Genomic DNA, 22782 nt, shown 5'->3' with positions numbered 1-22782 from the left:
CGTTGTTGTGTTAACGTGTTTCGTGTCTCTTGTGTTTAGAGCGTTTTATATATACATCGTGTAACTGTCCTCCGATCAGGATGATGCTTTATACCTCAAGCCTTTCTAGTTTGCTTTATATACCTGATCGGGGGGGGGGGGGGGGGGCGAGGAGAGACATCCCAAAAACCAGCGTTAATACAACAAGCAGACCACTTTTACGCTCGGCGGATTAATGTAAGGTTTGGGCCGGTCACAGTTCCTCTTTACCACAAAAATAAAATGAAACTACAGCGTGATTAAATTCACTGCGGTCTGGCTGTCATTGTCCGCCGGCAGAGCGTACATCACATTCCGTTCGTCGTCTCGGCAAACGATGGTAAAGGCGTGAGTTTCCGGTAACTCAGAACCGGATTGGACAGAAGCCTGTAAGAGACACGGAAAAACGACCAATCAGTAGACCAAGCCTAACACAGACCAGTCAAAGTATCCCCTACACCGTCTGCGGGCGATTTAACGGAGGTCTATCGGAGGTCCCGCCGGGCTCCGGCTTCAGCATCTGTTGGGTCTCGCTCCCTTTGGCTGATTAACCACCGCAGTACCTACCACTTCAAGAAAATTCAGTTTCTCATCCGAGATGACGTTTTCTTTCTTGAGCTGTTCCACGACGCCTTCCAGGACTTCCAGCTTGGAGGAGTTCCTGCGATGTCTCTGCTGAAGGGTCTTCACTTTCTTCTGCAATTCCACGGCTATGGACAAGAGTTCAGGTGTGGATAGGGCTTCCGTGAGCCCCCCGTCTACGAGAACTTCTTCTTCCTCCTCCTGCGGCGCGGGGGTCCCTGACAGGAGCGTGGCGTGTTTGGACACAATAGGGACCGTGGATGATATGGGTCCCGTGATGGAGTTGGAGAGCACCGTCTCGGAGGGCATCAAGGGTGGAAGCGGTCCTGTCGGCAAAACGGGAACAGCCGTGGCCGTCTGCATGGTCTCCAGATAGTTTGCCAGCTCCTCAGGCGACATCTCTGCCGGGGCTTCAACCTGCAAGCCGCTCTGGCTGAAAGCTCCTGCGGAGACATCTTCGATCACCAGGGTTCCGTCGTTAGAAATATTTAGGATGGTGGGGACTTCTGTCTGGCACGGCGAGATGACTTTGCCGGCGTATAAGTCGTGCTGCAGCGTCGTGGAAGCAATTTGTTCCTCGGTAATGAAGGAGATGGGCTGTGACAACGGGATTCCGTTCTCGCCGGTCACCTCGAAAGGCAGCGCTATGGAAGACAGACCCGGAGCCTGCGAAGGGGTCAGCGTCAGCGACAAGCCGTCAAAGGATTCCACAAAGTGGACTAAAGGTACCAGATTCACTGCTCCCGTTACGGTGCTGGCCATGGCGACGTCCTTAACTAGAGAATCGGCTCCGATGAAGATCTGTCCGGTCGGGAAGACGGGGTTGATGGCTATAGCCATCGGTTCTGTCTGCGCCTGCGTCTGGGGTCGCGTCCCGATAAATTCCAAGCCCGGGGTAGACGCGGCACCTACGTCATTCTTTACGTTTTGTGCAAAATGGAGCACTCTGGTCGCAGCTGGGCATTTCTTGGTCTGGGGGGGAAAAAAAAATCAAAGTAAGACACGACGACATCACAAGATGAAATCATTCTGTGTTCTAACATCATGCGCAGCTGAACGCAGGTTAAAGAACCGGAGGCTTCCAATCGGAGGCATATGAATCATTCTCTCTTTAATACCAACTATGGTGGCGGGACATACCATAACACCCCCGGTGACGGGGAAGATGGTCGGGACGGCATCTGGCTTTAGGAAGCGCACTCCCCAGCGGTACTGGAAGCAGGATGGTTTGAAGTGCTTGCTGCACAGGTACTGGTTTTTGGTGGGGATAAAGTTCTCCGTGTTCATGTTCAGCAGCCATTGCTTCAGGCGCACTTTGTCCTGCAAGGGGAACCTAGAATGAGAAAAGAACAAGTTAGTAAAGCTGAAAATCATATATAATAATCCCACGCGGGGGGGCAGAAGACAATAATACAATCAGCGTAACGGTCTCATATATAATAATCCCAGAAGACAATAATACAATCAGCATAACGGTCCACGGGCAATAAACATAACAGCACCTGTGTGTCTCGGCCGTTCTACCTCATAATCCATCATGACTGCCGCTGTCAGGGTTCCCTCCCATCCCCATCCCTTGACTGATACCTCTCCCCGTCGTCTCTCTCTCCGTTGGCTTCCTCCAAAATAACCCTTACGACCCAGAACAGGCAGACGGGCAGAACAACACACGGGGCCTCTCGCCGACCTCCGCCTCACCTTTCCCAGCCCTGGGCCTGCTGCCCTCCGGCGGCCCCTCGTACCCCTCACCCTGTGCATTTAGCCGGTAACATCTGATTTCAGGCACAGTCTTCATTTCCACCTGTTGAGTAACAGACCCCTCCCCCCCTGCTTCTAGACTGTAAGCTCCTGTGACTAGGGTCCTGCTCACCCTTTGTTTCTAAGGACAAACGTACAGCACAGTGGCACATGGCGGCGCTATATAAACCAATAAACAATTATAGTAATTATCGCCGCTGCTCCGTGACGCGTTAGTCTCCTCACACAGGGGTCCCTTCTCCCAGCGCCCGCTCACACATGACCCACGCGAGTCTTCCCCACACGCAGCAGTGCCCACTCACTTGTAGTAACCGACCCCCTTGCCCTCGGTCTTCTTGCACTCGGGGAGCGCACAACTCTTCGGCATCGTGTTTTGCTTGGTAAACAATTTCTTCCGCTTTCTGCTTACGTCACAACTCCTCGACTGATTCTGCGCGACGCCGCGAAGCATAGGCAGCCATCTTAACTGCGGGCAGCCCCTATGGAACCTTTAAGCCTGCTTGCCTCTGGCTTATTCCGTTTAGACCGCCGTATTTTTCCCTCAACAAATATGGCCGCCGCCGCGGGAGCGAGCCTCTCTCATACGTCACTCAAATGCGCCCTGCCCGGAAGTGGGGGCATCAGCGTGAAGGATTGGTTGTACCTCGGGTTATGGGGTTGGTGAAGGGGGTAGTTCGTGTTTGCATCGCCATCTTGGCAAGGTAGGTCGGGTTATTTTGACAGTCACGTGACCCCTCCCCCATCACTATGCATTTATTTGCATAAAATCTAATTATTTGGTTATTTTTACTTTATAATTACGGATTCAAATTTGTTATTAAGTGGTTTTAAGTTAATTCTGGGAAGCTTTATTCAATAAAATAAATAATCCCACTTTTTGGAGAGACTTCCCTGGCGTGTGTTTCTAGAACCCAAAAATATTCGTTTGGTTGTTTCTGCACTAATTCCCTGCTTTTTGACCCCGTTTTGCCATTTTTATTTGAGCCAATAGGTTAGGATGATCGCAGGGTGATCGCGTCCCGCGGCCTGCGAGGAGCTGCTTTACACGTGCGGGTCAGTAACATGAAAAATGAATCTTCACGCCTGGGAACGTTCTGGAGTATCGGGGTGAAGCGCCGCCTCTCCGGGTGAGACCCGATGAGGCAGTTCCCGGGTATGACCGTTACACGCGTCGCCCGCATCCCGCAAATAACCTCCGAAAGTTCCCAGTTACGATCCAGAGGCATGTTTACCTTGGGCGCTCCGCTAGGCCGGACCCGTGGGCACTGGGACCTGGGCTCGCAGCACCTTTTAGACAGCCGATGGAGGCTGTGGAGACCTGGTACAGCCCCCCCCCCATAGTGTAAATGGATCATTTAAGGTGATGAGAGATCTCCCTTGTAAACAGCCCATTGGACGCCCTCCCTGCAGCCCCATGAAAAAATATTTTATTATAAGTGTTATTAGTAGCATTTTATTATTATCATGTGACAGGTTGGCTAAAATGTTTTTGTTTTTTTTTATTTCAGTTTTTCCAACGATTATGAAGAAGCCCTGAGGGCATCATGGACGGGAAGCTGAAGACAATGCTAGAAAACCTAGATCATTTTGTGGAAGTCCTCGCCTTGTCTCGGAGCGTTCATGTCAAAGACTGGGACGTCTTAAGTGTTCGGCGAGCCCTGGAATGGGGAGCTTATTTCAAACATGTCCACCAGCGATTCCAGACCAGCGAGGCCATCAAAGAAGTCCTGGAGGACCACCTTAGGTTGAAGAATGGCCAGCTTAACTCTTGCATGAAGAATTATAACTACATACAATTTGAGGACCTTGGAAAATGTGAAGAAGTCCTCTGTACGTCTCTTCTGCAAAATAAGGCCCTTCCCAAGGACGTTGTCAAGTATCTGTTGTCTAAGTTAAAGGAGGAATGTAGCACAAAGGCCGCTCTTTCTGGCGTGAACCACATCATCGCTCAGAAAGCTGCCTCACGTCTCCTGCTTTCTGTTCTCCCCGCAGGCGGACCGCGGAACCCTCTAGAAGACCCGGTTGTGTTGACCCAGGCGGAACTTCTGAGCACCCGTTTAAAAGACAGAATTAAGACTTTAGAACCGGATCAACAGAGTGCTGTCGCGCTGGATCTTCTGAGCAGGATTTCACCGCCGCTGGTGTTCCACTTATTAGCGGTCATTCTAGTTTCAGAAGATGACGTTTCCACCCCCGACGACGAGACTGCCTTGTCCCAACATCTTCTGGAGTGGTTATTCGTTAATGATAGTACGTTGTCCGGTTTCTGCAGTAATCTCAGCTGCCAAACCTTGACGCAAATCAGCTGTAAATACCCCAGGGTGAGAAAAGCCCATCTCGACTTCTTGGCCAAGTCTGGAGTGAACATGGAAACGGATATCTCTTCCGGGGAGTGGGTCGGCGCCGAGTTGTCCTTCCAGATGCTTCTTGATCATTTTAGGTGCTTAATGGCAGGTTCTGAGGATCTTAAAGAGGCTACGGGAACGTTCCTTAGGACTTTAAAAGCTCAGGATGGAGATTACGATGTACCCGGCATCAGTTTATGGACCGATTTATTACTTGAAATTAGTAAAACGTAATCTCCTACTCTGGGTAAATTTATCAAACAAAACTAAAACATATGTTCTCCTAGGACGCCGCAAAAGTAATGGAATGTTACTTTAATAAAGAAAATGTTTTTGTGTGGCTTGATTTTTTCTCACTCATTGATGAGCAACTTGCATGTAACAAGAAGACCTTCGCGGTGGTTTACTTAACACAGGAGTTTATTCATTAAAGATACACTTTGCAAGAGAATTGTGGTTTTATCTCCCACGCTACGAAGGGTCAACATTGGCAAGTTTCCCCGGTGTGAGCCGTAGGGCTGGCAGCTGCGGTTTAATGTTGATAAATGTAAAGTAATGCAGTTGGAATGAGAAAATCCCAACACTGAGTGTAGCATCAGCGACAACGTAAGAGATGGAATTGGGAGTAATTATTTCTGAGGACTTAAAGGTAAGCAGGCGATGCAGTAAAGTGCTGGGTGTATAGCGAGAGGCATTAGTGGTAGGTAGTACAGTGTTAGAGACCCCCAATCTCCAGAAGTATATGGAAAAGGTCTAGAATGTTCCATGCAACTCATTTTTGGATTTACTTCTTGCCAATAATGCATACTTCAAAGAAATAAAGACATGGATGTAAAGATGATTTAATTACAGATACCGGGGTCTGCCGAAGTAAAGCACCAAGACAGTGTTTAGTTGTTCAAGCCATGGTCATAAAGCACGCAGGTTACAGTTTCAGGACTTGGATTTTCCCCGGAGGGACGTGACAGCCATTTCTTGCTCGATGACGTCTTGTCGCGTTGGCGTTCCTGGCCTTGTCTGGTTTGCAAAGAATGATATAGCATTTGGGAAAAAATATCCAGACGAGGATGCCGGAGCTAGAACCGATAATGGCGAATATCTCCACGGCTACCATGTACTTCCCCGTGGTGCTCAGGTAGGTTGGGATGAAGGAGACCCAGACACTAAAGAAGACCAACATACTGAAGGTGATCAGTTTGGCTTCGTTGTATGCGTCCGGGAGCTTCCTGGCTAGGAAAGCTATGATGGAACTCGCCATGGCCAAGAATCCAATGAACGATAGGATGACGTATAACCCAAGTCCTTCTCTGCACTCGATGATGATCTCGCCGGGCTGCGTCTGGAAGTCGTTGAACGGGAACGGTGGAGATGTTCCCAGCCATGTGGTGCAAATAAGAGTCTGAAGAGATGAGCAGAAGGCAACGAGCAAGCGCGGGAACCTTCGACCCATGCATCTTCTCAGTTTGCTTCCTGGTTTGGTAGCGTGGAAGGCCAAGACCACGATGATGGTTTTGGCCAATAAGGTGGAGACGGACACCGTGAAACAGATGCCGAAGAGAGTCTGCCGTAGGAAGCAGGTGACCTTCCCTGGCCGGCCGATGAAGACGAGGCAACTGAGGAAGGTGAGAGAAAGGGAAGCGAGGAGGAGGAAGCTGAGGCTTCGGTTGTTGGCTTTGACGACGGAGGTGTCTTGGTGATATACGAACGCCCCGAGGGTCAGAAGAGAGGCCAGGCAGAGAATGGCAGTCGTGGAAGCCAATGATGCTCCAAGAAATTCCTGGTATGACAAGTACATTACCGGCTTGGATACACACCGGTCTTTCCTCTTATTTGGCCACTGATCATCTGGACACTTCCAGCAATAATCCATATCTAGCAAAATAAATATAGTTACTTACATGTACTTGTCTCTTTTTTTGTATCATTTTTGTAAGTTTTATTGGTTGTCCTTTTTTGAGGAATGTTGTTTCCCCATCAAAAATTAATTAGGAAATTTGAAAAAAATGGAGAAATTTTTAACCCCCCCTTCATCATCGCCACCATCCCACTGTGCACAGGATAGGGGGGTTTGGGGTAAGAGGTGTGGACAGACCTTGTCTCTGCTTATGAAAATTATATTAACCCCACCATACCGGACATGGGATAGAGGGAGCCCCTCCCCCCACCCCCTTTAATAGTGGACCCCCCCTTTTGATTTCCCCTGTGTCTCATTCACCGGTAGGATTTGTTATCTCTCCCCTGGGACAGGGAGTGCAGCTGTAGCAACAATGGGGCCTTCCCTCCAGGGTCATCCTCCTGTAGCCGAAGGGGCAAGTCTCGCTGCAAACAGAGGTGGGGGGCACCTGCATGGAAACATAGTATCAGGCATTAAACTTTGTGAACAGCCGTGGCACACATGAAAGTATAACCATTTCTTAACTCGTTTAACTGGAACTTCAACAAACTACCTAGACCGGTATTCAGGGGTGCGCTACGGAATCTGCTGGCGCTATATAAATAAATGTGATGTCCCTTTCTTTTCCAGCAGATCTGCTTCTTCTCTTGTCTCTTCTTCAATTGTCTTCTTTCTTCTCAGGGGAAGAGAGAAGAACATGGCTCCATGCCTCCACCCTTGTCTTCTTTCTTCTCTTTTCGGGGGGGAAGAGAGAAGAACATGGCTCCGCCCTTTTGGAGAAGCACTCCAGGAGACCTGGTCAACTGAGCTGAAACCAGGGAGAAGTGGACGAAGAAAGAAGGCAAAGGAAGCAGAGTTGGACCCTAAATCAGTTAGCGCTGATACCTATTATTCAAAAGAACATATAGACATTTCATGGCTCCTATACATTACACCCTATACGATACCTCTGTGAAGTAATGTGGCCAGACGATCTCGGAATTGTTGATGGAGACCTCTATCGCCGCACCGAGGGACACTATCCCCACGCTCACACCGGTCAGTCGCTTCGTAGGGTTAAAGATCCAGTTCACCAAGTCGTACGTAGGAGGAACGTCGCCGTTTTGGTCAAAATACACATCTTCTCCAGCACTGTTTGTGAAGTAAATGTGCTTTAAGAAACGGTGAAGCTGTGTGAAGGAAGAACGCGGAAGCAAACGAGCAATTTTTTGGCGAAATTCATGAAAAAGAGAATTTATGTAACGAAAAACAGTAAAAAATAAGCAATAGAGTAATAGGAGGGTTATAGGGAGGGTTATATGGAGTAATGGGAGGGGTTATCGAGGAGGTGATATGGAGTAATGGGAGGGGTTATAGAGGAGGTGATATGGAGTAATAGGAGGGGTTACATGGAGTAATGGGAGGGGTTATAGAGGGGATGATATGCAGTAATAGGAGGGGTTATAGAGGAGGTGATATGAAGTAATGGGAGGGGTTATAGAGGAGGTGATATGGAGTAATAGGAGGGGTTACATGGAGTAATGGGAGGGGTTATAGAGGAGGTGATATGAAGTAATGGGAGGGGTTATAGAGGAGGTGATATGGAGTAATGGGAGGGGTTATAGAGGAGGTGATATGAAGTAATGGGAGGGCTTATAGAGGAGGTGATATGGAGAAATGGGAGGAGTGATATGGAGGAACAGGGGGGTTATGGAGGGGATGATATGCAGTAATAGGAGGGGTTATACTGGGGGGTGATATTTCGGGATTTAATATTAATTTAAAATGTACTCACTTGCCAAGGATCGACGTCCTTTGGGCAGAGCGCAGCCACCCCGTTGTTGTTATCCCTTTCTTTTTGGCATCTGTACGTGAGCAGGTCATGGAGGGCATGCGCCAAAGCATAGACGGCGTTATACACGCGGTATCCCGCCAGCGATATTTGGGCGCCTAACAACTGTTTTTTCTGCTGTAGATCGTGCCTGCAGGTGTCGAGGTATAAATAATCCCGGGACCGGTTACAGCGATACGTCAGAATCTTGAAGAAGTAGGTGACGTCGGATTCCGGATGCTGCTCCAGGGTCGCGTTCAGAAGAAACGGCATCAGCCCCGGGACGTCCCTTCTGCTTATCTGAAACCCCAAACTTCCGTGAAACGGACTGAGGTCCAGCGTGTCTATGGTCGGCGTAAGCAGATGTTCCATGTCCGTCATGATGATCCAGACCTTCCTGGAGGTGAGCAAGTTTCTTAGCACCAGGTAGAAATTGAAAGTAAACTCCAAGTCGGCCCAAAACAGAATAACGGTGGCCGAAGATTTCGCGATCGTCTCCGACATCCGAATATACTCGTCTGATTTGTATTTGAAGAAGCTGAGGAACTTTTTGGAGAAGTCGATGCATCCTCCGTTTTTGGTAATGACCACGGTTAGTCTCTGGACGGCGCTTTCGTTGATTTCGTCGTCCGAGTAAATGATCCCGATCCAGGTCCAGCCGAAGCGTTTTAGAATCAGACTTATGGCTTTGTATAGATGGTTCTCGTTTGGAACCGTGCGGTAAAAATACGGAAACTTCCCTTTGTCACTCAACTGAGGATCGGTGGAACCATAACTGATCTGAAAGGACCACAAGGGGCACATTGTGTATAGAGCAGGGTTTTTACGAATCAATCTCCAGGTGGCTATAACAAGTAATGTTGTTACCTAGGTTACTGACCCAGGACAGCTCCAGCTTACTGCTCCATGGCCAGCGTCTTCACCGCAGAGCGCCAAAATATGACATCATATCCTGGTGATCCGTGACTTAAAACACATTTTAATGCAGTAAATGGAGGCTGTGTAGCCAACCCATTGAGCAGGGGGCCATCTGGGCAGAGACTGATCTGCCCTAGACTTGCCACCCTAGGCCTCTGGACTTGTCGCCCCAGGGGACCAGAATACGTACTTGGCTATAATAGGCTTTTCACGTATTAAAAAAAAAAATTCTATATCACTGACCTTTACTATTTCCTAGGATTTCCATGATTTTGTGATGTAAGATTTTTTTTCATGTAATTTTTATTGTTTTTATTTCTACAGCTGCATAATAAAAGTTTTTACAAATTCCTCCAGTGTCTTCTTATGACATCACAATTCTAGCTACAGGGTTATCTTTCATATAATGCATTTGGTATTTTTTTGGAATATTTTTGTGTGTTTTTTTTCTTATATTCAGTAGAATTTATTGCATTGACTTCAATGACTAATTGTTGGGTTTGCTTGGTTACTAAAGTATATATTAAAGAAGAAGAACGCTGATGGAGCCCTGAACTATGCTAAATAACCACTAGATGGCAGTAAATGATACAAAATGGTGATGATGAGGAATACAACCTTTATAATGGTGCCACCCAGTGGTGGTATTCACAAAGTTCAGGGCTCAATCTACCAGATGCTTTTGGAAAAGTTCCCTTCCACTAAAATTAAGGAGTAGTAGACGCATTATTAATCACTCATCTGCAGACACCAGATAAGCCAGAAGGCTTGTTTTCCCCTCAGAAATCTCGTGGTGCTGCCACAACCACAAGGGATTCTGGGTAGACGCATGCAAATAAGGTCAACAATAATCACCTTTTGCATCTATACCCACTTTATACATGTATCCCTTGAAAGTAATCGCCCGCTGTACAGGACGGCCTTTAAACAAAACTCGGGACGAGGTGCAACAGCTTGATCAATAGTTGTCATTTGGAGGAGAATAGATTCCACCCCCTCTCTTGCCTCAAGTGGTTTGTTCCATGGATACTTCCTGCCTTGGTCCTTAGCAGGGAGTGCTTCCTGTGCGCTAGCATTATAGAGAGTGCTTAATTTGTGTAATGCTGGTGGTTGAAGGCATTATAATTATTACTATTATTATATTATTAGTATTAGTCATTAATACCTGAGTTGGTATAGCTAGTGAGGATAATATATATAATATTTTCTGACAAAAACCTATATTAAAATATTATCATAATATAATATAAAACCCATAGCGTTTGTTCTGCCGTCATGATAATGCTGACATCGAGCGTCTCAGGTCACCTGACTTCCAATTAGAATGAGCAGTTCCCGAGATATAAACAGGAAAGTAATTAAAGAATTAATAGCGACAGGGTGTGACAGCGAGTATGTTTCCCGTGCTATAATAACACCTTGCTATGGTTACTTACATGGAGAATTATTTATTTATACGTCGGCGAGCTCTGCCACACCTTTAAATCTTCAAATGGTTTTTCTTTATGTCTTGCTATTGCTCCATTGTGGTTCCTTGGTACGGCCAAGTTTCAGCCGACATACACAGACGACTATTGTGTGAATTCCCCCCCCCCCATTCATTTTTTTGAATGTGACACAGAAGCAGGCTCTGGAAGCACCTACCTGTGGGTAGCCATACATGCCAAAAGCATTGGCCACCAGGATGGAAAGCCTGGACGATGCGCACCCGACCACGGCTACCAGGCGTCCCTGGCTCGTACATCTGTAATTGGGCAACCTGAGGTCCATGCCGGTCAGTATCCTCAGAAAGGCGTCCACCGTTTTTCCTTCATTCAGGAACGAGTCGTAGAGATGGAAGCCCAAGGAAATGTTTGGTAGTAATTCTGGATTGTCGTTGATCTCATTGATAGCAAAGATGATGGTGAGGAGAGTTTGGTATTTTTCCTGGAAGGCACTGTAATACCGGAGAAGGGAAGAGGCGACGACTTTAAAACCTTAATAAAGGTGGGCAACCTATACCACATGACATCATGCATTGACCCGACCTTGGTACATTGGGGGAGTAATGATGCCTTCGGGACTCTTAGCCAGACCTGGTAACGTTCTAAATGAGCTGACCCTCAGAAGATGAAGATTTGTCATTATTTAAAATTAGACTTAACTGAATCACCTGAATTCAAGCAGGGATATCAAGCATAACATTCCGGGACCAAAAGCACCAACTGAGAGTCTTATATATGATCACAACGGGGGGAGAATAGGAAGGAGTCAGATCCAGACCGCGTGACCCTGAGAATCTGCCCCGTCACCCTGAGATTGGGTGAAGGACTACTTGGTTTGGGCACCCAAAGACTTCATGGCATTTTTTTTTACGAGCAGAAAGAATGCAGAGACACTCGGCAGTAATGTGTGAAGAACACGGCGTTATAAATATTAATTGTTCTGTTAAATCTTCCACCTCTATAGTGTAATCTTATTTAACCTGTAATTATTAGACAACTCCCTGAACGCCACCCAAGGAAATCTAACCGCAATCAAATAACTGCCTCTTAACCCTGTGCGCGCCAGTCTCCAGCCCGAAATTCCAGTCTGGCCAGTGTGGCTCTGACAGCAAATGGTGTTTGTATTCTTTTATTGTGTGTGTGTGTGTGTGGGGGGGGGTTATAGGGCCATCATATGGAATTAGAACAAACCTATACAGCCATGTAAAATTAGGCCACTATCAAATCACGGCTTGACCGGTGGCGTTTTGAGGCCAATGGCTTTCAATGACGTAAACGTTACCTTCAGCTGGATTAGGACAGCTTTACACCACAGAACCCGAACTGCCTCTGGGAAGACAGTACCATGAACAATAAGACCCCATAAGTCACCGGCCCACCAGGAATCAGCCCAATGAACCAGATGGCCAGACCTGACCAGAAGCAGCAGTTACACCCGTCCCAGATAATTGTGTTCATTTCCACAGAGCAGATCTCCAGGAGGTCAGAGATCTGGTGATCCCACTTCATAGATCCTGGTAAGATCTCCCCTAGAGTATTGTGTCCAGTTCCATAGAGTAGACCTTCAGAAGGACATAGAGATCCCACTTTATAGATCCCTGGTAAGATCTCCTCTATTGTATTGAGCTCCGCAGAGCAGATCTCCAGGAGGACACAGAGACCTACAGATCCCACTTGATAGATCCCTGGTAAGATTTCACCATGTGTGTTCATTTCTATAGAGTAGATCTCTGGGAGGACCCAGAAAACTATACCCCCCTACCTTATAGATCACCTGTAGAGAATACCATTGTTACCCCCCTATGACCCTCCCCATGAGTAGAGAGGTAGTAATAGATGCAGCTAGATTTATAGGTCGTTGGTAATACCGTGGCTATTTCCATTACATGCGTCCTTATTTTGTTAAACCAAAAATACACATTTTTGAATAATAATAATCGCAAAATCACCGTTGTATTTAATGCACAAATCATAAGATATTTTTTTTTGGGGGGGGGGGGAGAAGTAAAAAAAAAAAACAATACTTACAATATATGTCTATCCTCTCTCGGTTCGTTTTTAAAAGACCACGGCTTATCGTGGTTTATAAGACCATTAACAGAAACGATAGCCCCAATGATGAGGTCGCCCGCCCGATACAAACCCCGGCGGTTTTTAAAGGTTTGGGCCGAGCATTCCGTTCTCAGAATCCGGAAAAGAACGATTAGCAGGAAAAACAGCATCATTCTACCAGCCGAAAGGCCTTTGTCGGAAATATTCTTTTTTGTACGTCAAAAAAATATTTAGCTGTTTTATATATATATATATATGGATCAGAATTATATATATATTAGAATCAGACTCCCCGACGAGAAATAAATTGTAATTCTGAGACGAAGGAGAAGGATCGGTGAAGAGGATTCTTTGTTCCCAGTAATTTATACTCTGGCGCTGTCCGGATTAAGATTCTGTAATGAGAAGTCAGCCTTTTGGGCAGCACCCAAATCCCTCGTAGAATTACATTTTTAACTTTGTTTTTCTTATCTTAAAAATAAGGACGTGAATTATGTTGTTTGTCTCGCTCCGGAGGGCGGGTGTAATTTTAGAAACCAAACAGGGGATTTGAAAACTTCGCCGGAGCGATTATTTACGAGGACGAGCTGGAAGCGGGAAGCAAAATCATTGTTAACCGCCAGTTTATTGATCAAATGACGTCTGTGGATAGAAATGGCTATAATTCATCCTTTAAAAAATCATATTAAATTTTAAAAAATTATTAAATTGTTCCGTAATGATAACCATATACCGCATTATTATTAAAATCACAGGAACCAAAAGTGTTAAGAGGCCCAAATAAGTACTTAAGCAACAAACTCCGACTTCACAAGCAACATGCCACCTTTGCACCCCCCAAACAGCCTGCCTGTGCCACCTTTGCACCCCCCAACAGCCTGCCTGTGCCACCTTTGCACCCCAAACAGCCTGCCTGTGCCACCTTTGCACCCCCCAACAGCCTGCCTGTGCCACCTTTGCACCCCAAACAGCCTGCCTGTGCCACCTTTGCACCCCCAAACAGCCTGCCTGTGCCACCTTTGCACCCCCCAACAGCCTGCCTGTGCCACCTTTGCACCCCAAACAGCCTGTTGCCCCCGAATAACGGTAACAGTTTGGAACTTCCATGTATTTTTCTTCTCCAGGTTTGCGTCACAGTCTCATATGTCAGGTACATTCCGGTTGGGCTGTTGAATTATTCTTTTCTATTACATCACCCTCTACATACATTTGTCATCCTCACATTACGTGTCTTTGTAAATGCACATGGCGACGGTGCTGTCTTATCTCCTTTCATCATTTAAATTAACATGTTTTAATTAAAAAACATCATAATTACTACCGGTATTCCTTCTTATTCTTTTTACGTCAGCGATATCGTAAATCCCTTAAGGAGCCGCCAAGGTTGACCATATTTTTAGCCTAGAAATGACTGCTTTAATGCGTTGGAGAGAACATATGATGCATACTGAACTCGGGGATAAAACAGAAGCTGGGTCTTCAAGATTCGCATAAAAGAAACCAATCGCGAGAATGCTCTTAGAGTCCGAATCTGAGACAATTAAGTGTTCCCAGCAGAATCGGAAATGGAGCAAGCTCAGCGAATCATGGTCGAGCTCTGACCGGAGTAGGACAGTTGGGGCAGTAAACAGGACAACAACATCTTCTAGGTTTGTCTCACCCCGCCGGGTAATATGTAGACTTGAGCACAGAGAGGAAAATCGATTCGGATTACATTTTCGTTTCATTTTTGCCGAGTTCGTTTTCAGGCCGTTCCTTTCGGACAGAATTCGGGGGGGGGGGTCTTTCATTCTAGAAATTTTAAAAAGGTTCCCCAAAAGTAAGGATGGTCAAAGAGGCGCAGCAGCAGCAGCAACAGTAGTAGTAGCAGTAGCAGTAGGTAACTAGGCCTGGGCAGGCAGGCACTGGCAGCCCCGTGGGGCAGGACTGGATTTCCCCAATATTATTTATTAAACATATCATATTGTCACCAATATTTATTGATCAATGAAGAACGATAGATCATATGACAGAAAGATTAAAAAAAAATTAACATGTCAATAAATTACAGGTTTTCGGAAATGGCCGACTGTCTTCATCGACTAAACTCTACTCAGGAACAGGGGGAAAAATGTCTGCCGCGGCATCAACAAGATCGCCCTCGTTTTCGTCGATTCGTACTGGCAATTTTCGTTTAAAAATAAAAAAAAACTTTAAAAATAAAGTTCGTACAAAAATGGATGCACAACTCTAGTAATATGTCTGCTGGGGACAGTGACCCCTAGTAACAACTGTGTAGAAACCTCCAACCTTTAGAATTTCCCGTCTAGGAACCAGTTGGCTATACTCGGGATGGTCTGGTAGACAGAAACCTGCCTCAATGCTCTACAGACTTTGCAGTAGCTGCTATCCCACCCGCTTTCCATCCACACGCGGTACTGGGCTCTCCAGTTAAAGTATCTCCTGTATTTCTCGTCATCCTTGTCCAACTCAAGAAGGTAGGCAGCCAGTTCCTTGGGGCTGGAGAAATCGTCTACGTGAATGAAGGCCTCTGCAGGAACAAAGCGCTCATAGTTCTTCCGAGATGTTCCTAACACAACTGGCACAGCCCAGGAGCCCAATGCGTTGGACCATAACTTCTCAGTGATGTAGTCCTTATAGATGGAATTCTCAAAGGCCAAATAAAACTTGTACTGGGAAACAGTACTATGAAAGTCCTCCTGGCTCAGCTTCATGTTTCCTCTCCCATAGACATCGATAGGGATGTGTTTCTTAAGCTCCGCATAGTAAGCTATACGAGGAGCACCTGGGTACCATTTACTAACTACCCAAGACACCAGCTTGGACTTGGCCGGAATGGTGAGGTTTTGAGGCTCTTTCAGGGCTTGAATCCTCCCATAAGGTCTGTAGATATCGGAATCCTGGCGGAAAGTCATAGTCATGTTGAAAAGGTTATCTAGAAAATGCAAGTTTCTTATGATTAATGGAGGTTCCAAGTTGAACCAGACCCAATGTTGGTGATGAGGCCTTCGTTGCTGGGGCAATGAATTTTTATTATACATGATATCAAAATGGTGCATGACCACAGCATCAGCTGTATTGTAAACATTTCTGTCTACCGTCAGCTTACACCCAGGAATACCGTGAACTTTTTGGCACGTGTCCAGCGGGAAATGTGTTCCAAAAGGCCAGGTCCAAAGCAGGACGACCAGCTCCTTCTCCTCCTTCTCTTCTTTCAATGTTACTGCAGTTGTCGTATTTTGTTGGTCGCCTGTTTCTCGAAGGGCCTGGGCTTTCGGACAATGAAGGATATTTGGAATGAAGCCACTTCTCCTCCAAGTGAAAGAAATGAGGAAAACGAGGAAGATGACGGGAAGGAAGAAGATTATCGTCCGAGAGTTGGATGGTGACTGAGCCATTTGTAAACTGTTGAGAAAGAAAGAACTAAATTTTACTTTTACTCTAAATTCTAATACAGAAACACTGCAACGTAAGGAAAGAACATGTTTTCCATTTAACAGATATCAACTAAAGCAGAATTTACTACACAAAGCAAACGAGCTAAACAACATCTCCCGCAAGTCTTCTAACATTCTATCGTGTTTACTAATCAGGAAATAAAACAATTTTATACATTAATATTTAAGTTATAAAATCTCTAAGAGAATATTGATGAAGGTCATCTGGGGGGGGAGAGGGGTTAAAACGGCACTGCCCCCCCCCCCCGAAATTCAAAGAGGCCCACTGGAGCAGCTCTCTGTTCTAATGTAGGTTATACTAGACATAGAGAGCAGAGAAAACACCTTGTAGTCGGGGGAGAGCAGCAAGAAAAGCTTTTATTTAATTCTATACACCCCTCTGCTGTCAGAGTGGTTTAGTCTGCTTTCTTCCTCTCCCTGTAGGTGGTCTCCTCCTCTTCACTCTGGCAGCTGATCCTTCACAGACACAGAGTCTGGGCAGAAGATACACTGTTTGGTTGTTTGAAGACGTGAAATGCGGCGTTTCTTTATAACCGCTGGCGTTACATCCCAAAAACTTCTCAATAGGGAACTTAGGTTTTCACTTGCTACAGCAGAGATCACTTTAAATGGAATTTGGGATCCCTAGTTTTTTACTTGCTGAGAGGGTAGTAGATACGTGGAGCAGCATCACAGCAGAAGAGGTTTGAGACTAATACAGTGAGGGAATTTATTATTTGTTTATATGTGTATGTTTGCATATATGTATATATGAGTATATAGGTGTTTGTGTATGTATATGTGTATGTGTGTCTATACCTATATGTAAATATGTGGTATATATGGTAAATATGTGGTATATATACCTCACAGTCAGACCCAGTTGAGGTCTGATTATAAGACGACCCCGATTATAAGACGAGGGGTATTTTTCAGAGCATTTTCTCTGGAAAAAACCTGGTCTTATAATCGAGCAAATACGGTATGTAATATTATCAAATTCAGTCTACAATTATAATACTGATGAGGGTGCCTGTTAGAAACAACAGACCATAAGCTTTATAGAAGGTACAGATCATTAATTAAAGGCTAATATAATCTATGGTTGACATGTCTTTAAGAACAATGGCCCTGAAAGATCGTGACATTTTAGAAATCTTTCATGTTAGAACTTCCCATCTTCTAGGAACCAGTTGGCTATACTCGGGATGGAAATTTTTAATTTGGGATTTAAATTTGTTGCCTGGTGCCCACATTCATTCATTCTCTCATTCACTCTCTAAGACACTCACACTCGTTCACTCTCTCTTTCACGCTCTCTAAATATTTCCCTACGGGACGCTCTACAGACTTTGCAGTAGCTACTAGGCCACCCTTCCCTTGTCCACACGCGGTACTGGGCTCTCCAGTTAAAGTCTTTGCTACTTTTTTTAGGTATTTTTATGTTACTATAGTTGCAACGGGGTATTTTAAATCTACCTGATTTTTTTTTTTTTAAATCCACATTTTCTTTTAAAATAATTAATATTTCTACAAAACGCACAAACATATTAAGAAAAATGTGCCAAGTGTAAAAACAGCAGGCAGAGCTGATTATTGTGAATTTCTTCATATCCTGGTACTTTTTTTATATTTTTTATATATATATATATTTCCACTGCTGTTTTTTATGACACAATGCACATGATAACGGAATTAACGAACTAGACAATAACCACTAACCCCCCCCAGCACACAACACATTGTCTTTAAATACATATTTCTGATTAATTTATTCCTTTTCCTTTTTTCGCCATCAGAACAATATTTATGCATAGATAAAACATTCCTGGTTCTCATATGTATCCCGAATCCACGCCGCAAGGAATTTTTATGTTAACGACATAAAGCGGACGGAAGAAAATACAAAAAATTCTGCCGTCTACGTCTATCAGAGGCTTAGGTAGTAAGGACGTTTTTGTTTTCTGAGAGGGTAGCTGGTTAGTGGAACAGCCTCCCGGCAGAGGTGGTAGAGGGTAATACGGCGAGGGGATTTAAACATGCATGGGATAGACATACGGAAATATTCCCCACCGGGTAAATACTTACAGTTATTTATTGTATCCGTTAAGGCAGATGTAGCAGGGTGAACGTTATAAGTCGGATTCTCTGTAGCGGAGAGACATGCGGCCCCGGGTGTCTAATTAGTTCTGAAGCTCGGTAGTTGTGGAGTTCGTTTGGTAAAAGTCAGGTTTAGCCGGTAAATGGAGAGTAAAATATTTAGTTGCCAACAACTAAAGCCATCATCCCTCCTCTAATTATGCGAGTTTCTCCAAAGCCCCATTACCATTCCAAAACCTTACAGTTGGAGCGAAGATCGGTTAAACCGGAATGAGGGCTTCCTCGTCACCTAGGAGGATCCGTTCCGTAACATTACCCTGGATCTTATTCGAATTTCTATCACAGATTCTGTTTGTTTTATATAAATAAATAAAAAAAAATTTAAAAAAAAAATAAAAAAAAAATTATAATAAATAAATAATAATAATAAAAAAATTATATATATATATATAAGATAAAACCGCGGCACGATCTTGATAGCGGTGCGGATTTGTTGCAATAACATAATTTTACAGATCGGGAGTCTGGGCGATGACGCGTTTCACACTTCAGCTCTTAATCGGAGGTGTTAGACCACGTGCTGATATAAATATAACCATAGATATAAACCATAAAGAAATAAATCAAATAATTACTGGGATTTGTAAAAAATCTAAACATGAAAGTAATGAAATGAATCAGTGCACCTATAATGTGAAGGCATGATGCAAAATTATAATAGAAAGATACATGAAATAAATTAACCCTTAAATATTAAACAACAAATAATTAAACCAATAACAAAACTAATTTCGTCACAATGATACAGAATTATTATAGTAAAAAAAACAATCAAATATTTCATGATATAAATTAATGCGTAAATAAATTAAGCCTGAGGGTGAAGAAGAGAAACATATGAAAACGCAACATAATCGAAAGTTAATAAGCAATTAAATATCGGCGAGTCATAGGAGAGAAAGAAAGCGTCCCTTACGAGAAACAATTAGAATAATTTATTAGAAATAATATAAAATATTCAATTCAAAATGGATTCCACCAGGATGATGAGGAGAGAAGCTAAAAAACCACTCTCTGAGCCAACAAACTTAATGCACCTTTAGCTTCTTTTATATTATTTTAATAAAAGAAAAATATCTATTTAATTTTTTAATATAAAAAAAAATGTCAGGCTACAGAAAAATAGATATTAGGGCTAAAACCGCAGTAAGCAATTCACAAACAACAGCAATTCACACTACCAAAACTAACACAATCACTTAGACCAACACACACTCATACTAACCCACATAAAGTAACATACCCAGTAAAAAAACACGCTTACCTAGACACACACGCTTACATACCCAGATGCGCACATATAAAAGGCGAACATTCCCACACACACTAACAAACGAAAGGAGGAACCGCTGGCCGTCAACTTCAGCGGAAAGAGAGGACACTCAGACAGAAAGCCAAGTCAGAGTCTATATCACAAAAGAGAAATCCTTTGCTATGGCGGTGAAGTCGCCGGTAATGAGTCCTCCTGATCTGCTTAGTATACTCACCTATTACGAGGGAATGCGGACGGTGATCTAGGCTGCCCCGGGACATTTACATTTTTGGCAACCATGTCCCATCTCACATGGCCAGTGCTATGAAAAGTATGAAAAAGAATGGGCCAGACGGATCACCAGGACAAGTAGATCACCCTAGAAGAAAGAAGACAGAAGAAGCAGAAAACACAAAGAAGAAGGCGAAGAAGATAGGGAGACAATGAGGAAGGGTGACAGTGAGTGTGTGAGTGAGTGGGTGAGTGAAATGAAAATTCAAAGCTTCCTGCTTCATTTGTTTAATTGGGGACATTCTTACGAATGAATGAAAATAATTCCTATGAATCAAAATACGCAAGCCTAATTCACACACACAGACAAGTCCATGGGTCTGATGTTGTTGACATTTTCCGCTTTAGGTTAACAATTATGATATAATTAGAGCAGAACAAACGCTACCTGTTAATGAGTTTAGTTGACAGCCTATGTTGCGTCATGCTGCTTGTACGGCACCTTGGTGTTAATGTGTATGTTATTGTGCAATGAGATTGTTAAACTTCCAGTCCAAAGCTATAATTTAAGAGTTAAACTGTTATTCCAAAGAGCACCCGCTGACAATAAAAAGTGAGAGGGCTTTAAACTATCTGTCTGCGTGTGTTTACGGTGGTCTATCGGCTGTGTCCCCCAATCTGAATAACTGTTTTCTTTTATCTATCCGGCTTTCCTTCCTCAAACCACTGTTTATATCATGAAATAACACAAAGGATCACATTGAGCGTAGGTTTTGGTTTCTCCACCTTGCTTTGATGTTGTGAATTCTGGACGACTTTTAATGGCGGCTACACGTGAATGGACCAATCATGACGAGCTTTTGGGGCTTGTCTTCGTCAGCGACGTCGGAGATCGCCTTCGTTTTTGTTGATTCATACCAATGCATGGACGGTGAAGGAAAAAATGATTTGATCCCCTGCTGGTTTTGTACATTTGCCCGCTGACAAAGACATGATCAGTCTATATTATTAATGGCAGGTTTATTTGAACAGTGAGAGACAGAATAACAACAACAAAATCCAGAATAAGGCGTCATTGTCATGCTGGAATTCCCATCCACGACCCATTTTCTTTTATACAGGTAACAAGCTCGTTACCTGTATAAAAGACACCTGGGAGCCAGACATCTTGCTGACTGATCAAATACTTATTTTAAAATGCAAATCAATTTAAAACTTACCGTATTTCCCCATGTATAAGACGCACGTATAATGTGGGGTCTAAAAACTGGGTGCGTCTTATACAGGGGTTGTAGGTTGTAGATTGCAGTTACTACTTCCCAGTCCCCCCCTGCTGTCACACTGCCGGTTGGCCCCGCCCCATTCTCACTCACTGCCGATTGACCCTGAAGGTGGGGGTTAATTTAGGGGCAGTTATGGTTAATGAGGCCTTTAGGGTTAATTTACGGGCAGTTATGGTTAATGAGGCCTTTAGGGTTAATTTAGGGGCAGTTAATGGATGGGAGCGATGAGGATGAGAATTAATTTTATGATAATAAATTTTTTTCTAATTTTGGGCCCCATGGGAGCGTCTTATACATGGGGAAATACAGTATATGAAATAGATTTTTTGTTGTCATTCTGTCTGATCATGTCTTTGTCAGTGGGCAAACGTACAAAATCAGCAGGGGACTAGTAATATGTCTGCTGGGGACAGTGACCCCTAATAACAGGGGTGTAGAAACCTCCAACCTTTAGAATTTCCCGTCTAGGAACCAGTTGGCTATACTCGGGATGGTCTGGTAGACAGAAGCCTGCCTCAATGCTCTGCAGACTTTGCAGTAGCTGCTATCCCACCCGCTTTCCATCCACACGCGGTACTGGGCTCTCCAGTTAAAGTATCTCCTGTATTTCTCGTCATCCTTGTCCAACTCAAGAAGGTAGGCAGCCAGTTCCTTGGGGCTGGAGAAATCGTCTACGTGAATGAAGGCCTCCGCAGGAACAAAGCGCTCATAGTTCTTCCGAGATGTTCCTAACACAACTGGCACAGCCCAGGAGCCAAATGCGTTGGACCATAACTTCTCAGTGATGTAGTCCTTATAGATGGAGTTCTCAAAGGCCAAATAAAATTTGTACTGAGAGATAGTGCTGTAGAAGTCATCCCAACTCAGCTTCATATTTCTTTTTCCGTAGACGTCGATAGGGATGTGTTTCTTCAGCTCCTCGTAATATGCTATACGAGGAGCACCTGGGTACCACTGGCTAACTACCCAAGACACCAGCTTGGACTTGGCCGGAATGGTGAGGTTTAGAGGCTCTTTCAGGGCTTGAATCCTCCCATAAGGTCTGTAGATATCGGAATCCTGGCGGAAAGTCATAGTCATGTTGAAAAGGTTATCTAGGAAATGCAAGTTTCTTATAATCAACGGAGGCTCCATGTTGAACCAGACCCAATGTTGGTGATGAGGTCGTGGCTGCTGAGGCAATGACTTTTTGTCATACATGATATCTACATGATGCATGACCACAGCATCAGCTACATTGTATAAATTCCTGTCTGCCGTCAGCCTACAACCAGGAATCCCATGAACCGGGAGGCAAGTGTCCAATGGGAAGTGGGTTCCGAAAGGCCAGACCCAAATAAGCACAATGAGCTCCTTCGGTTCCTTCGGTTCCTTCAGTGTAGGGACTGTCAAGTTTTGTTGGTCAGCTGGTTTTTGATCGGCCTTTGGTTGTTGACAATATAGGATGTTTGGAATGATGTCACTCCTTCTCCAGGCAAATGAAACGAACAATAAAATGACGAGCAGAGGAAGAAAGAAGATCACCTTCTGGCAGTTGGATGGAATCTTCGCCATATTC

At 44.5% G+C, this 22782-nt stretch overlaps 5 protein-coding genes across 5 annotated transcripts; 1 reads left to right on the top strand and 4 right to left on the bottom strand.

Annotated features, from left to right (window-relative positions):
• Nucleotides 1-2775, bottom strand: LOC128503181 (uncharacterized). Its single transcript, XM_053473218.1, has 4 exons — nt 2661-2775; nt 1741-1933; nt 586-1572; nt 1-405 (listed from the first exon to the last, which is right to left on the bottom strand). Exons 1-4 carry the CDS (start codon nt 2723-2725, stop codon nt 268-270), a joined length of 1383 nt encoding a protein of 460 aa, XP_053329193.1. The 5' UTR covers nt 2726-2775; the 3' UTR covers nt 1-267.
• A 210-nt stretch (nt 2776-2985) lies between these two features.
• Nucleotides 2986-5032, top strand: FANCF (FA complementation group F). The gene is made up of 2 exons (XM_053473243.1): nt 2986-3059; nt 3867-5032. Exon 2 carries the CDS (start codon nt 3903-3905, stop codon nt 4935-4937), a length of 1035 nt encoding a protein of 344 aa, XP_053329218.1. The 5' UTR covers nt 2986-3059; nt 3867-3902; the 3' UTR covers nt 4938-5032.
• A 596-nt stretch (nt 5033-5628) lies between these two features.
• LOC128503941 (vomeronasal type-2 receptor 26-like) lies at nt 5629-13034 on the bottom strand. Its single transcript, XM_053474135.1, has 6 exons — nt 12838-13034; nt 10970-11261; nt 8372-9187; nt 7545-7766; nt 6919-7045; nt 5629-6575 (listed from the first exon to the last, which is right to left on the bottom strand). Exons 1-6 carry the CDS (start codon nt 13032-13034, stop codon nt 5629-5631), a joined length of 2601 nt encoding a protein of 866 aa, XP_053330110.1.
• Nucleotides 13035-15059: 2025 nt separating this feature from the next.
• On the bottom strand, nt 15060-16259 carry LOC128503940 (4-galactosyl-N-acetylglucosaminide 3-alpha-L-fucosyltransferase FUT5-like). The gene has a single exon (XM_053474134.1). It carries the CDS (start codon nt 16257-16259, stop codon nt 15153-15155), a length of 1107 nt encoding a protein of 368 aa, XP_053330109.1. The 3' UTR covers nt 15060-15152.
• A 5359-nt stretch (nt 16260-21618) lies between these two features.
• On the bottom strand, nt 21619-22782 carry LOC128503185 (3-galactosyl-N-acetylglucosaminide 4-alpha-L-fucosyltransferase FUT3-like). The gene has a single exon (XM_053473222.1). It carries the CDS (start codon nt 22776-22778, stop codon nt 21675-21677), a length of 1104 nt encoding a protein of 367 aa, XP_053329197.1. The 5' UTR covers nt 22779-22782; the 3' UTR covers nt 21619-21674.

Source organism: Spea bombifrons, chromosome 8 (genome assembly GCF_027358695.1).
Source record: "Spea bombifrons isolate aSpeBom1 chromosome 8, aSpeBom1.2.pri, whole genome shotgun sequence".
Classification (NCBI taxonomy): domain Eukaryota; kingdom Metazoa; phylum Chordata; class Amphibia; order Anura; family Pelobatidae; genus Spea; species Spea bombifrons.
Note: the sequence above shows the minus strand (reverse complement) of the source record. Positions and strands in the feature narration are given on the sequence as shown.